Raw genomic sequence first — 15,483 nt, forward strand, 5'->3', positions numbered from 1 at the left:
TTCCCTACCATAGGGTTGCCATAATCCATAAACCTAGTTAAGTACTTAAGTGTATGCTGCTCTGGATATTATGAATTAGGATGCATCAATGGCTTTTGGCCATGCAATTTATAATGTTTCCACATTTAACCAAATGGTAAAACGATTCCATTTATTCACTCCCATCCCTTTCTAGTTCCCTTACCCTGCTTTGCTAATTTTTTTCTCACTCCGTAGAGGACTAGTTCCATAGGACAAAGCTTTGTTTTGTTCATTGCTAAAAACAGTAATAGTATTGTATATACTTGTTGAGTGAATGGTGCAAAGTAGCAATAGGAAATATACACCAAAAGGTTCATTATACTGAAAAGAATAGATACATCTTTCTCTAATGGCTTCCAGTTCCATATTTAAAACACCATATGCCATAATGAAAACATAAGAAATTTATTAAAATTTTAAGGCAAATACATAATTTCAACAGATTTAAACCTATGTCAGGCGTGATAGAGTATGAATGCTTTCTTGAAATTCAAAATCAGATCCAAGGGTATCACTTTCAGAATGTTCTAATACATTGAATTTACTTTTAGTTCTCTTGGATGAAACAGTCACTATTCTACTTTCTTTCTTGACAGAAATGTGATTTTTCAAAGACTCACTTTTAATTGGTTCATTAACCAAAGAGCTATCATGCTCTATTCGTTTGCTTTTCCAGTTTACAGATGAGTCAGAGTGGGAATATAGGTCCTTTCCGTGTTTTTTCTTAGCAGAGTGTTTTTTGGTATATTCACCTGTTTTGGTTATTTTCTCTGAAGAGGATCTGCTATTTCTAGACAACTCGTCTTTTCTTTGACTTCCAGGTCCAGAAATCCCGTCTGCTGAAGGAGAACATGTTCTACCAACGAATCCGTCCAGAGACTCCTGCCGCTGCTCAGTGGCTTCGACTCCCACGTTGTCTTTGGAAGTTTCTAAGTCCTCCTGAGTAGGAACTTGGACTTGCAAGGAGTCGAGAGGCAAAGGAATTGTAGCATCACTCGTAATTTTCTGAAACTGGAGGGGGAAAAAGAAAAGACAGAAATTCAGTAATGAACAAAGCCAACCATTAAAAAGCAGAGTCCTAAATGTCAATGTTAGTCTCTGATTTTATTAATGGATCATTTAGAAGATTTTAGAAACAGTTTTTTTTTTCTAATTATATCTTGCCAAGTGATTCCCAACTTAACTTTGCTGTATCCAAGGCTATGTCCACTATGTTTTCAGATTCTTGTTTTGGGGGTAACCACCCATTTCCCTTTCCTTCATTAGAAATACTAAACTCTATTCCCTAAGAAAATTAATTTCTTTTCTATTTTGCAGCCACATGTAAGCAGTATCCACTATGTGACGAGACTGTGTTCTCAAGTTGTCAGTCCCTACGACCAGTCTGAGACCAGCTGAAGACGGGAGACGGGGGCTCCAAGTAGGGGGCTCCATGTAAGGTAGAGGAAAAGCAGACAGGTTTTTCCCTGTTCCCATAAGTGGGTAATATATTGTCTACTAGTTATATCTGGCTCACTTATTTTAAATAATTATCTGTATTAGTACTTGTACCTTCATTAGTGTTCCTTCATTGTAAGCTGACTGCATACAAATAGAAACCTAGATGAAATACGAATAGAATAGATATTTATACAATTTAAAATTTAGAATATATTCTCTAATGTTTCATTTCTTTCACTGAAGATAGTTTAAGTCATAAATTTTCAAAAGAACTTTCAGTTTTCTTATATATAACAATATATGATGAAATGGGCACAAATTTACTAATCTCAGATTTAGAAAGGACCCCAATGAGGCTTCTAGCTCCCAAGCATGTGAACTAAGACAGATTACTGTTATTTTCTCTGACTTGGTAACTCCCTTTTTGCTAAGCACTCTTATTCTGTTCACTTACTTGGATATTTTGCATTTGTCCTACGGCATTCTGCTTTGATTCTGTTTTTTCTTCTTCAAGTGCCTTCTTTTCTTCTTTAGGTGGACCAGTGAGAGTGGAATGCAGCTGGGGACAACCTAGTAAATGAAAATCTGACGGATCTATACCAGCTACTGAGGCAAGCTGCCCAAGCCTGGACAAAAGGAGGAAAAGGCAAGGGTTACTATAGTCACGTAAAAGCAGCTTAGATTCCCCCATACCTGTACTTATGAAACACTTCTCCAGTCTTAAAAGCCAATATCCTACTCCAGATTATAAGCCTCTATCTTTCCCAAGTTCTTAGACCTCGCAATATTCATGTTCTGGGATTACAAAGATCATACAATCCTTTAAGTTTCTTTCTCTCTTCAACAATGTGTTAACCCCTATTTGATTTTATTTCCTTACCTATTACCACTCCACTTTAAACACTGTCTCACTAATAGCTTCAGCACCTACCATGTACCTAGTCCTCATCTCTCACCTCTCTTCCCACACTTAAAAAACAATCTTTTCCCAGGGTCATGGTTTTATTTTTATTTATTTTTATTGAATTTATTGGGGGTGACACTGGTTAACAAAATTATATAGGTTTCAGGTGCACAATTCCACAACACATCATCTGTACTCTGTACTATGTGTTCACCAACCCAAGTCAAGTCTCCTTCCATCACCATCTTCCCACACTTCTTTACCACCTTTCTTCCCTACAGTTTCCAAGAATGTGTGTGTTCCTTCCTTCCCAACACCAACCCATACACCCACAAACATTACTCCATCAATTATCAACCTCTCATTCTCTCTTTTGGCATCTTCTTTCAGTAAAATCACACCCAGGTGAGAACCACTGATCTATATATGGCCTGCTGATTAGTTATAATTTTTATGTGTAGGACAAAAATAAATTTAACTTTATTTAACAAGCAAAATGAATAAAAGGTAGGGAAATTCCTATGCCTTCTGGAGTATTTTCCAATTCAAATTACCTTTAATTTAGTCTTTACCCAAAACTATACTTACTAATTATTTTATTTACAGGTTACTCTTTTATAATGGGCTCTTCTGCTCTACCAAAGCAGGTTCACCATTTTGCATTTCTTTTAAAATGTAATTCCTCATTTAAAAAAAATTAAGTACACTACCTATAATTATGCACTAAATATGAACATGGAAGTGATGAAAACTGCCGAAGTTCCTTAGCAAAAACTACCATTATAGTTGCAAAAAGCTGAATGCCATGGAGAGAAATTAACTAACCCAGCATCTTTAAGGAGATCCAAGAAAGCATGGAACTTCTGAAAAGAATTCTCAATGCTGCCCAAAACACCTTCATCATCCAGGATCATGTTTGTCAATGACTGTGCATGCAGGGCTTCAGACAAAGAAAAATTTATATTTCTTAACTGGGCATTTTCATGTTCAAGCTATAAAAGAAGATTGAAAATATCTGACATGATTTTCTCTGTAATCAAAAGAAAAGTTTTTAAATATTTAAAATTGCAATAAATTTGTAATTAATCTAACTCTCCACCAACAGAAGACAATTATCAAAACCCAGAGCCACTCAATAGAGTTTCTTATATAACACTTAGGTAGTATATAAGTAAAACAATTATCACCCAGCCAGTGAGGCTCAGTGGTTGAGCGTTGACCCATGAACCAGGAGGTCACAGTTCAATTCCCAGTCAGGGCACATGCCTGGGTTTCAGGCTTGAGCACCAGAAGGGGGTGTGCAGGAGGCAGCCGATCAATGATTTGCTCTCATCACTGATGTTTTTATCACTCCCTCTCTCTGAAATCAATAAAAATATATTTTAAAAAACACACACAAAAATTATTGTTTTATTAATGATTTTTCGAAGATCACATTTTTAACTGGTTAAATTCACAATGGATCCTCATTTTACATTAGAGAATTAGCTGCTTAAGGGTTCCCTTAAATTAGAAAATAAAATACAGAGTCAAATTTGACAAGGAATATAACTGTTGAATGTTAAAGATTAATTTTAATGAGAAAAATATTAATTGTGCAAGTTTAAAAGTCCTAAGCCATACCCAATTTATTAACTGTATGATTACCAATATTCTCCTTGGCTTCTTAAAATATTTACTCCCTTGCACGCCTCTCCCTCATCATCTGTTCATTTAAAACCACATGTAAGCCCAATTCCAGTATCTCTTGGACTGCTTTGTTCATGATCCATCTTTGCCTTATATAAGCAGGTGCTCAATATTGATTGAATAAGTGTCTTCCAATCAAATGTATGCGCTTTAAGAGATTCCTCCCTAAACTCACCTTATAATAACATATATTTATATGGAACTTTTCATAGCTTATGCCCTGCTTTCATGCACATTAGCCTAATTGTAATTCTCATAATACATATTTTTCTTTCATTGTATTCTTAGCATTTTCCAATATCTTATACTTACTTATTTAAATGATTCACTTTCCTAATTCACTGTCAGTAAACAATCTTAACATGTTACTGTTAAGACTGTTTTATGTAACTGTATACATAGTGTAAGCACAATAAGTGCTTTCTTGAATCAAAATATCATGAACAAAAAATAAGCTAAAGTTATATAAAAGCACACACACAAAAAACACCTAAGATTTTTATATTTTTTAAAACATGCTTTTTGGAATATAGTTCACATAACCAATAACTATAAGTAAATACAAAAGTTCATGTGGTACAACCAAGTTGTAATATATTACAGTTTTAAAGTTTACAAATAGTCTGTGCGCATGGCTTAAAATCAAATAAAAATAAAACCAAAAAACTCTGCAAAGTAGAAGAAAACACTTGTTTACCTCACTAACTCGTTTGTCGGCCTTGAGTCTTATTACTCTTTCCTCCTTCAACTGCTTTAGGCACTCCTCCAGTTTTCCCTAGTGTGAGGAAATAGAGGAAATATCATAAGCTATTCACAGTGTGACATCCAAGTCTTTCCAGCTATAGATCTCACCAAGGATTTAGAGGCAGAGCCACAAGTGAACTCAGATTTCAGCATTATAATCCACTACTTTTAATGTCATACCATGATAGTGAATTACCGAAATACATCAAATTAGCATGTTCAAGATTTATTTAGCTTCTACTCTTTCCAAAATAGATTTGTGGCAGCTCACCATAAAAGGCATATACATCTATAATATAGTAAGTCAGAAATAAAAATTCCTCTATTATTTACAGAATGTTCTCAATATTTAAAACTGACTTCATAGAGATTCTAACCTTGGACACATTCAATAACTCTAGGCCTCAATTAAAAAAAGAAGCTAATAAAAAAAACCTAATCACATGATAGAAGTCAGAATGGTGACTACCTTTGGGGAAGGATATATTGACTAGAGAAGTTGAGCAAGGGAACCTTTTGAAAAGCTGTAAATATTTTTATCTTGATGGGAGTCATGTGAATGTATACGTTTGTAAAAATTCACTGAGCTTGTAATTATGATTTAAGCACTTTGCTGCATGTATGTTAAACCTCAATAATTTTTTCTTTTTACAAAAACATCCGAACAAACCACACCACAATTAGAGACAGTAGACTAAAATACTCCATTCGTAACCAGTTCTAAACAGCTTATCAAAGTTCAATTACATGAAACAGTTTCTCCCTCTAGTGGAGGGAATTAGAACATAATGTTAAATTTCTATGAAAAAGTGTCCTCTCCTCCTACAAAGTAATTCATATTCTTTAAAATATGGGCGCTGACCCATGTTTCTCAGTGGTTAGAACATTGGCCTATGCACCAAAGGGCCTCAAGTTCAATTCCTGATCAAGGATATGATAAGGTTCTGGAGTAATTTTCTTCCTGTTATCTGCTCTCCTTCCTCCCCGCTATTCATTGGCTAGTTGAAATTTTTTTGGAATAAAGCTCCCATCAGGCTGTGCATCAAATTTTATCCTCAAGTTTGTTCCATTTAACATTGAATCAATCATTTTTTTAGTGGGACACAAAATATTCCATTGAGGGAGTTTACTGCTCCACGTTAATCACTCTTTTATGGTTAAATACTTAAGTTCTTCACAAATTTCCAATATTATAAGACAAAATAGTTATTTTTATGTACGGTGGCTCTTTTCATATTTAGCATACACTTTTTTAAATTAATTTTTTTTATTATTAATCCTCATCCAAGGATGTTTTTCCATTGATTTTTAGGGAGAGTGGAAGAGAGAGGAAAAGACAGAGAAACATCGATGTGAGAAAAACACATCGATTGGTTGCCTCCTGCACAAGCCCCGACCAGAGCTCAGGCTGGGGAGAAGCCTGCAACCAAGGTATGTGCCCTTGACCGGAATTGAACCCGGGACCCTTTGGTCCGCAGGCTGACGCTCTATCCACTGAGCCAAACCAGGTAGGGGTAGCATAATTTTAATGAAATAAATCTATGAGTTTGAGATTAAAGCAACTGAACATTTTTAAGGCTCTGAGGTACAGATCTCCAAATTGCTTTCCAAAGGACTTCTAAGATTTTCTACTGCTAATGGCAAGGTATCACTTAGTTATAACCTTGGACAAATTAAATAACTCTAGGCCTCAATTTAATCATCTATAAAATGGAGATAAGATCTCATAGAACATTCGTTGTTCCACCCACTCTGCAACTTAGACTAAACCATTTCAGTGCTACAATTTGTAGGTGCTCATTTACAACATGAAAGGGGTGATTTTACATGAATGACAGATTCCTCACACTCTAACATTTCATAATTTTCTAAGTATTTATCTTAAAATTTCTCTATACTATTGTCTTTAGTTTTAATTTAAAAAATAAAAATCTGGCTTTTTTTGAAAATCAAATAGTTGCTTCCATAGTCCTAATGGGATAACTAGTTCTAAATCTTCAAAGTTTTATACTAAAAGAAAATCATGTTAAATAATTAAAAAGAAAATTAAATGTGGCCCAGCTGGCATGGCTCAGTGGTTGAGCATTGATCTAGGAACCTGGAGACCGTGGTTCAATTCCCAGTCAGGGCACATGCGTGGGTTTCAGGCTCAATCCCAGTTCAGGGCTTGCAGGAGGCAGCCAATTAGTGATTCTCTCTCATCATTGATGTTTCTGTCTCTCCCTCTCCCTTCCTCTCCAAAATCAATAAAAACATGTTAAAAAAATTTAAATATGGAGTTTGTAGCACAAAAAGACAAGGTCCCTCTAAATACTATTTTCCTTATTTATTACAAATTACCAACTCTGCATTAAAGTTGAAATAAAATACAGTATATATGAGATGCAAAAATTTGTCATACAAATCAATTATTTTTTTTATCCATACAAGCGGAAGTAAGATATCAGGTTTATTAGTCAATATAATGTAGAATTTTTTATTTTAGGAAAGGGGAATATCAACATCAAAACTTTTGTTTTCAACTCTACTTTTGCTAGAAATTAAGTCACATTTTCCTCTTATAGAAAGAGTTCAGCTAGAACAGTCAATTTCCCGATCTGTAAAATAAGAGCACTGAATCAGCTGACTACATTCATTCAATTTCTTGAATGGTTATCTTATGATCATTCAGGTTCTCCCTAAATCTAATATATTCTATGGTTCTAAGGAAAGGGGAATATATTAGTGATAGCATGTTTTGATTTTTATTTCTTAGAGTTTAAACGTCCATCTTTTACCTTGGTCTAAGCGAAGGCACTACTCAAGGGGACACAATGCAGATGGGAAGGGAAAACAGAAGCCTCACCCAAGCTGTCCTACTCTCCTCTATATTTTGAAAATGGTAACTTTGTACCTGCAATGCTTCTTGTTTTAAACTTGTTTTCTCAGGTTCTTCTTGAACACTTTCTGAAGAATCATCAACCTCTTCGATTTCTGAGGAGGAAGGACTCTCTACTGTCACAGTCACGGGAAAATCTAATTGCTTGAAGAAAGAAGACAGGAAGTATAAGAGATAAGATAAACCAGCTACCCAATATTAAAAGACACTTAACAAAAGTGATCTGAATTATCAGTTATTATTTATAAATATTTTTCACTGCTCCTTAGTGTAAAACAAGCAATGATAAGGTAAAATGACAGGAACTTATTTTATCTGTACTATTGTATGGAATTATGTTGTATATGGTTACGATTAATATTTGGAATTGACCATAGTACTTTTTAAAATATCTTTCACATAAGCCATGGACAGGCTAGTGTAAACATTTTTTCTCAGATCAGTTTTATACTGCGATTAGAAATTTATTCTCCACCAATGGACACAAAAATTCTGAAAGAAAATTACATTTTCAGAAGAAAATCCACCAGGAAGGGACTGATAAAGAAGAATTAGAAGCCCTAGCTGGTTTGGTTAAGTGGATAGTGTCAGCCTGCAGACTGAACGATCCCAGGTTCGATTCCGATCAAGGGCACATGCCTGGGTGCAGGCTTGATCCCCAGTGAGGGGTGTGCAGGAGGCAGCTGATCAATGATTCTCTCTCATCACTAATGGTTCTATCTCTCTCTCTCTCCCTTCCTCTCTGAAATCAATAGAAATATATCATATATATCTATATATATAAAAGCCTAAGTGACCATTACAAACGGTTGACTAAACGACCTGTTGACCGGTTGCTATGACGGCGCACTTACCATCGGGGGCAGATGCTCAATGCAGGAGCTGCCCCCTGGTGGTCAGTGTGTTCCCACAGCCAACCTCCTGCGGTCCCTCCCCTCCGCAGTCAGCCCCAATGGGCCCTGACTGGCCCCAATCGCCAGTCAGGCCGAGGGATCCCACCTGTGCACAAATTCCTGCACCAGGCCTCTAGTAGATATATAAAGGATTAGAAGAATAATTTGAAAGCAAAACACTAGAATTTTAAAAAATAAATCACACACCCATACATAACTAAAAGTGACCCATCAAAAACCTCTTCTTCTCATCATCCTTAAGACAAAGTGTGTGTAGTACTAACACAACTCTCCTGTCAAGTTTCACTGCCACTGGAATGTTGTTCAATATGGTATTTCCAAAATTTAAAAAATGGACCTGGTCCAACCCTGTAAAAAGTTTACAGATCAAAAAGAAGTGTGCGAGGACAGCACCGAGGACAAGTCACTAAGATAGTGTTTCAACCACAAGCAGCAAACCCTGCAGTGTAGGAAGGTCCCAACAGTAGAACAAAGCAGACACTCTTCTGGGCAGGCAGAGGTGGTAATGACGCCCAGAGTGCTACTCTTTCAATCCCAGGAGTGCTATTTTTTACAGAGCAACCACACAGTCTCCCAGGATAGCTGGGAGGAGAACCTGATACTGAGGATTTGTGTGCTCTAAGGCCATGAGGCAGTATGACAGAAAGTATGTGTGGTCTTGGTGAGACAGGGAGAAGTGTTCTGAGAGAGCAGAGACTTTGGGATGTGTTGCTTTATTTTGGCTTTAGGATAAGAAAGTTATATAGCCCCAGATAACATTTCTTGAAAATATCAGAACATTCTTAACTATGACAGGTCCACATACTGGATCAGTAATGGTAGTCACATTCATTCACTGGGTAACAGCTGATTTGTGGACTAGAGAAATGGCTTCCTTGTTTACTGGTACAGATGAAGCCACAAGGCCCCCAGTGTGTGCCATATCCACACAATTACAAGGTGGCGTTGGGAGAGTGACCTGATGAGTTTTAAATGAAGAGTTTAAAAGGAAGGAAAATGTTTCTTGCAAGACTCTTTTCAGTTTAAAAAGCAAAGAGAACAAACTTGCACCTTTTCCACTTCAACCCCCTATGTGCCATAAATATGACAGCTACATACCTGCAACTGATTATATGTATCACGAGTTTTGATCAGTGGGAAACCCCTAAAGAAATATCAACAAATAAAATTATATTTTAATATAAGTATATCATCAGTTAACCCCAGTTAATAAAACTTGTCAGGATTATGTACCATATCCATATAGAATTTTGTATAACAATAAATAAGCTCAAAATTAGCACCTGTAAGACTCTGCTATGGAGACAATTGAACAGAAGTTAGCATATTGGCTTTGTGATAACTCAGAACTGCTGAGAGGCATCTTCAGTTCCTATGTCAGGATGGTTGAGATTTCTAGTCTAACTTCTTTAATGGTGATATTAATGGTTCTTCAATTTATGACTCCTAAGACTAGGATGGATTGAGGTTAGTGTCTCAAAAAAAAGATACGAAACCACTAAGTTATAAAACTAATGTGCAAAGACTGGGACCTCAGCACTATAGTTTATACAATAATAATTCACATTAGCAGTCGTCCAATGGATACTCCAATGTATAATTGATCATTATACATGATCGATTTAATGTGAGCAATTTAATATTTTACATAGTACCTACTTCAAGTCCTATTTAAAATTAATTCTGTTTTCTTAAGCAATTGTCAAACCCCAATTTCTTGAATACTACCAAGTAAGTCATTTGAAAATAATTTATAGCAATCTAATTCACTGGCAAGCCTAAAATTAGAGTTCAACAATTTAAAAAGACTTCTACATTTCGATGACAAATATTACTATAAACAGCTATTCCCTGAGTAAACAATCAGCTAAAACTAGTTAAATCTAGTGTAATTCACTAAAATGAGTTATGACAGTTGACTGAGTAACATTAAGTCTAATCCATACTTCTTCCTACTTCTGTGCTGCAGGGCTTGGCTCAACTGTACCAGCCTTTAGTGAAACCTTTCTCACTCACACAATTAGAGATAATTTTAGTCTCCTCTTGACTCCCACTGGGTTACATCTGTTGTGATACTTAAGCAATAACTTTAAATTCCCAATTATAATTACCTTTAGTTTTTCTTCCTTAAAGGTGCACTAGGCAAAAACATTGTGTGAGTTATCTTTATTCTCTATAGAAACAGCCAGAGACCTCCTTCCCACATAATAGAAACTCCTAAAGATAGGAAATAAAAATACTGTACCTGTTCCTTTTTGCACGTTCTGCAGTACGCCATGGCAGGAAACCAGACACGCCAGGCGGTAGAGGTTCAGGAGCATAATTGTCTTTCCCAAGGGAGTGTTTCCTTCCATTATTTACAGGTTTCTTTGTAGCCAATCCTATGTTTGAGAAAACATTAAAAGAAAGACTCAGGATGCATTCAAGGACCACAGAACACTTATCACATATGCATACTTCACTTAAAAATGATGCCAAGGCCATTACAAACAGTCATTTTATAAAAATGTTTTTACATAGGCCAGCATTGTTTAAAAATATTTAACAAGTTAATATTTTAACTAAAATACATGAACTGTACAGAATATGCAAAAGTGAATAAAAAATATATCAAGGAAAGAAAATTATACAGGATACATTTTATGTACCATGCAGAAACATTTAGTTTATTGAATTTCAAAATACCTTTGGCATTTCTGAATTTCAAAGATAGAGAAACAGATACATCCACGACTCCTACTAAACAGAATCTTCTGAAGTAGACCAAAATTTCAACTTAAGATTAATTTTGCTATGTAAAAATGATCAAGGCTATAAGACTGAAAGTTGCTGGATGGTAGGTAATCAAAGTTACTCTACTATAAGTCTGTTGACCTTCATTGCTCATTTGATTTCATGTAGAAAATACAAAAGAAATAAAACCTATTGGATAAAAGAGCAAAATATGGAGACTTATCCTACATTTCAATACTAAAGAGTCAAGTATCATTACATGAAATATTTGGTATCAAAAACTAGCCTACATTTTAATATTTTCTTTAGAGCACACCATATATTAAAATTCACATTTAAGTATTTTCACTGTTACTGAAAACAAATAATATATGGTTATATTTATCCTTGAAATCTATTTTACTATAGAAGATCTACTTAAGCAACATTAGTATGTAAAATACAGCATATGTGGTAGTAAAGGACAAATATTTCATGTAGTGTAACTTACTGATAACCACATAATTCTGTGTGATTTCTCTGGATATATTTATATTATCTCTTAAAATATATAGGACCTCAGTTCATCTTATGCTATTATATTTTTATTTATTTAATTACCCTCTAACAAATAATGTTTGTGTATCTGTGGTTTGTATGTGTATACCTTTTCCTTTAATTTCAGAAATATATTTGTAATGAAAACCAAAAGAATTTACACTTCTCTTGTTAGATTTAAAAAATTCTAATAAATTCCTATTTTCTTTCTGTACACATCATTACCATATAAATGTGACACAATTCGCATAATTATTTAACCCATAACCTTGCCTGGATCTAACTATATAGCTAGACACTTATTTGGCTTACCTCTATGTCTCCAAATAACTGAGGCAAATACAAAAAAAAGCCCAAGAAATAAAATTACTCCTAAAATAGCTCGGCAAGCTCACAAACTTGTACATTTCCACTTTGTTTAATCATGCTAAGTAAGAAAAAAAAATTTTAATTGTTCTATTCTCATTCCACGATGCCAGGTACTAAAATTATAGAATTCCTAATTATTTTTTAATATATAAATGTTTTATATATGTTTCCACTTCTAATATTATATCAAAACACTAACTTACTTTTAAGACTCTTACACATGATATAAACTTTTAATAATATATAATTAGTGTAATACTCTCAATTTCTTTGTATATACTACTTGACTACTAAAATATCACTGTTTGGAAATAAAGACTATACGCAAATCATAAGATTTCTTTTGATTTAATAAATACTCTTACCAACTACTATTAAACACATTATTATTATTATTTTTGCTTAATCCTCATCTAAGGATTTTTTTCCATTGGTTTTTTTAAGAGAGAGTGGAAAGAAGGGATGGAGAGAGAGAGAGAGAGAGAGAGAGAGAGAGAGAGAAACATTGATGTGAGAGAGAGACATCAATTGGCCCCCTGCACGTGCCCTGATCAGGGCTGGTGAACGAACCCGCAACTGAGATATGTGCCCTTGACCAGAATTGAACCTGCAATCCTTTGGTGTGCAGGCCGATGCAATACCACTGAGCCACACCACCCAGGGCTATTTAATATATTATTGACCAAACAAGTTAATTAATGGAGAATCAAAAACACACATTTTTTAATAAAAAAAGAAAGTTGTATTTATGAAGATGTTTTACAAAAATTACTTAATATTTAGGTTATTTGCAATTTTTCATCAATTTAAAAATTGACCAATCAACTCAATGAAACCTTGTGAATGCATTAAAAAGTGTAACTAGGGCTTAGCCAGCATGTCTCAGTGGTTGAGCGTCGACCTATGAACCAGGAGGTCACGGTTCAATTCCTGGTCAAACATATTCCCATGTTGCGGGCTTGATCCCCAGTGTGGCACATGCAGGAGGCAGCCAATCAATAATTCTCTCTCATCATTGATGTTTCTCTCTCTCTCTGTCTCTCTCTCTTCCATTCTGAGATCAATAAAAGTATATTTTAAAAAATACTTAAATGGGGTAAACAATCTATTCAATAAATGCTGTTGGAAAAACTGGACAGATACATGTAAAAAAATGAAACTAGACCATCTTCTTACACCATATACAAGAATAAACTCAAAATGGATTAAAAACTTAAATATAAGATTACAAATCATAAAACTCCTAGAAGAAAACTTAGGCAGTAAAATCCTGGATATTTCTCTTAGTAATATTTTTTCTAATATATCTCCTCGGGCAAGGGAAACAAAAGAAAAGATAAACAAATGGAATTACATCAAACTAAAAAGTTTTGCACAGCAAAGGAAACCACTAACAAAATGAAAAGACAACCCAAAGAACATAGTTGCTGATGATACATCCGATAAGGGGTTAATACCCCAAATTTATAAAGAACTCATACAACTCAACACCAAAAAACCCCTAATTTAATTTTTAAAAATGGGCAAAGGACCCGAATAGACATTTCTCCAAAGAGGAACGGCCAGTAGATATAGGAAAGGATGGTCAACTTCCCTAATCAGAGACATGCAAATTCAAACCACAATGAGTTATCAATTCATACCTGTCAGAATGGCTATCATCAATGAATCAACAAACAAGTGTTGGTGAGAATATGGAGAGAAGGGTACCCTTGTGTACTGTTGGTGAGAATGCAGATTGGTGCAGCCACTATGGAAAACAGTATGGAGGTTCCCCTCAAAATTAAAAAATGGAACTGCCTTATGACCCAGCAATTCTACTTCTGGCTATGTATCTAAAGAACCCCAAACCACTAATTTGAAAGAATATATGCACTCCTATGGTCATTGCAGTGTTATTTACAACAGCTAAACTATGAAAGCAACCCAAGTGCCCATCAATAGCTGCGGTACATATATATAATGGGATATTACTCAGCCATAAAAAAGAACGAAATCTTACCATTTGTGATAGCACAGATGGACCTAGAAGGCATTATGCTAAGTGAAATAAGTCAGTTAGAGAAAGACAAATACCATATGATTTCACTTTTATGTGGAATCTAAAGAACAATATAAATGAACAAACACAGCAGAAACAAATTCATACACACAGAGAACAGATGATTGCCAGAGGGGAGGGGAGTTGGGGGACTAGATGAAAAAGGTAAAGGGATTGAGAAGTACATATTGGTAGTTACAAAACAGTCATGGGGATGTAAAGTACAGCACAGGGAATATAGTCAATAATAGTGTAATAACTATGTATGGTGTCAGTTAAGTACTAGACATTTCATATACTTTGTAAAGTATATGACTGTCTAAACACTATGCTGTACACCTAAAACTAATACAAAATAATATTGAATGTAAACTGTAATAGAAAAAATATTTTTAATTAAAAAAATAAAAAAGTAAACCTGTACACATGTCAAACAAAACTTTATTTCCCTCACCTTTTCAAAGTAGGGAGGGAGTATATATTATAAACAAACAAACCAATAAACATTTCACTCTAAAAACCATTTCTCAAGTAGATCCAAAGAAAAGATTATTTGTTGGTCATTGTTTGGTGATCTTCATGTTTTTGGTATATAATTAAAGTCACCACAAACCTTTTTCTAGGAAACTGACAGATTATAAACATAAAAAATTTATTTTACTTTCTTTTAATTAGACCTTATGGTTTTACTGTTTCAAAATATAAATTTACTCTCAAGAAAGGGTCAGGTTCATATTAGATTTGGTTTAACTAATTCCACTATGCCACTCATTCTTATCACACACACAAAAAGGCTATTTGCAACTAGATAATTGTTCTAGAAATAAAAGTTAAGGTCTCTTTAAAAACAATACAAAAATATCAGGATCATATTATATCAAATTTATATGTTTAGGAGAATGTGAAACTTATGCCATTGTTAAAGGTTTTTATAAAGAAGCCTTTTTAAAATTATGTTTTGCCACAAAGTTATAGACTTGATTTTAAAATTTAAAATATTTTTAAATTTTTGCTATAATGTATAATGTTAAGTATTATTTAACATTATACATTATAGCAAAAATTTAAAAATATTTTTCTACAATGTTCTATCTAGGGTCAAGAAATTTGTTGACAGTATTATTTTATAAGGATTATATTTACTGTAAGGTTGTTGTTTTTTTAATCATTGAAAGAAACAAAGTGTTAGCTCCCTTAACAACCTTAGGTGGGA

General features: G+C 34.4%; 1 protein-coding gene across 3 annotated transcripts in view; it reads right to left on the reverse strand.

Moving 5' to 3' along the window:
• Nucleotides 1–410: 410 nt before the first annotated feature.
• CEP78 (centrosomal protein 78) overlaps nucleotides 411–15,483 on the reverse strand; it is a 29,037-nt gene continuing 13,964 nt past the window's right edge. For 2 of the 3 annotated variants that reach the window (XM_070431460.1, XM_070431458.1), the window contains 8 exons: nucleotides 10,836–10,971; nucleotides 9,689–9,734; nucleotides 7,692–7,820; nucleotides 4,752–4,829; nucleotides 3,191–3,357; nucleotides 1,916–2,087; nucleotides 1,573–1,620; nucleotides 411–1,032 (listed from right to left, as the gene is read on the reverse strand). In XM_070431460.1, the coding sequence (XP_070287561.1) occupies nucleotides 472–1,032; nucleotides 1,573–1,620; nucleotides 1,916–2,087; nucleotides 3,191–3,357; nucleotides 4,752–4,829; nucleotides 7,692–7,820; nucleotides 9,689–9,734; nucleotides 10,836–10,971 (1,337 nt within the window). In that variant the 3' untranslated portion in view covers nucleotides 411–471. The remainder of the gene's footprint in view (nucleotides 1,033–1,572; nucleotides 1,621–1,915; nucleotides 2,088–3,190; nucleotides 3,358–4,751; nucleotides 4,830–7,691; nucleotides 7,821–9,688; nucleotides 9,735–10,835; nucleotides 10,972–15,483) is intronic. The other variant, XM_070431459.1, reaches the window with a different exon arrangement.

The sequence above is a fragment of the Myotis yumanensis genome, unplaced genomic scaffold, assembly GCF_028538775.1.
Source record: "Myotis yumanensis isolate MYYU_CA2020_CCGP unplaced genomic scaffold, mMyoYum1.0.hap1 SCAF_12, whole genome shotgun sequence".
In the NCBI taxonomy this organism is placed as follows: domain Eukaryota; kingdom Metazoa; phylum Chordata; class Mammalia; order Chiroptera; family Vespertilionidae; genus Myotis; species Myotis yumanensis.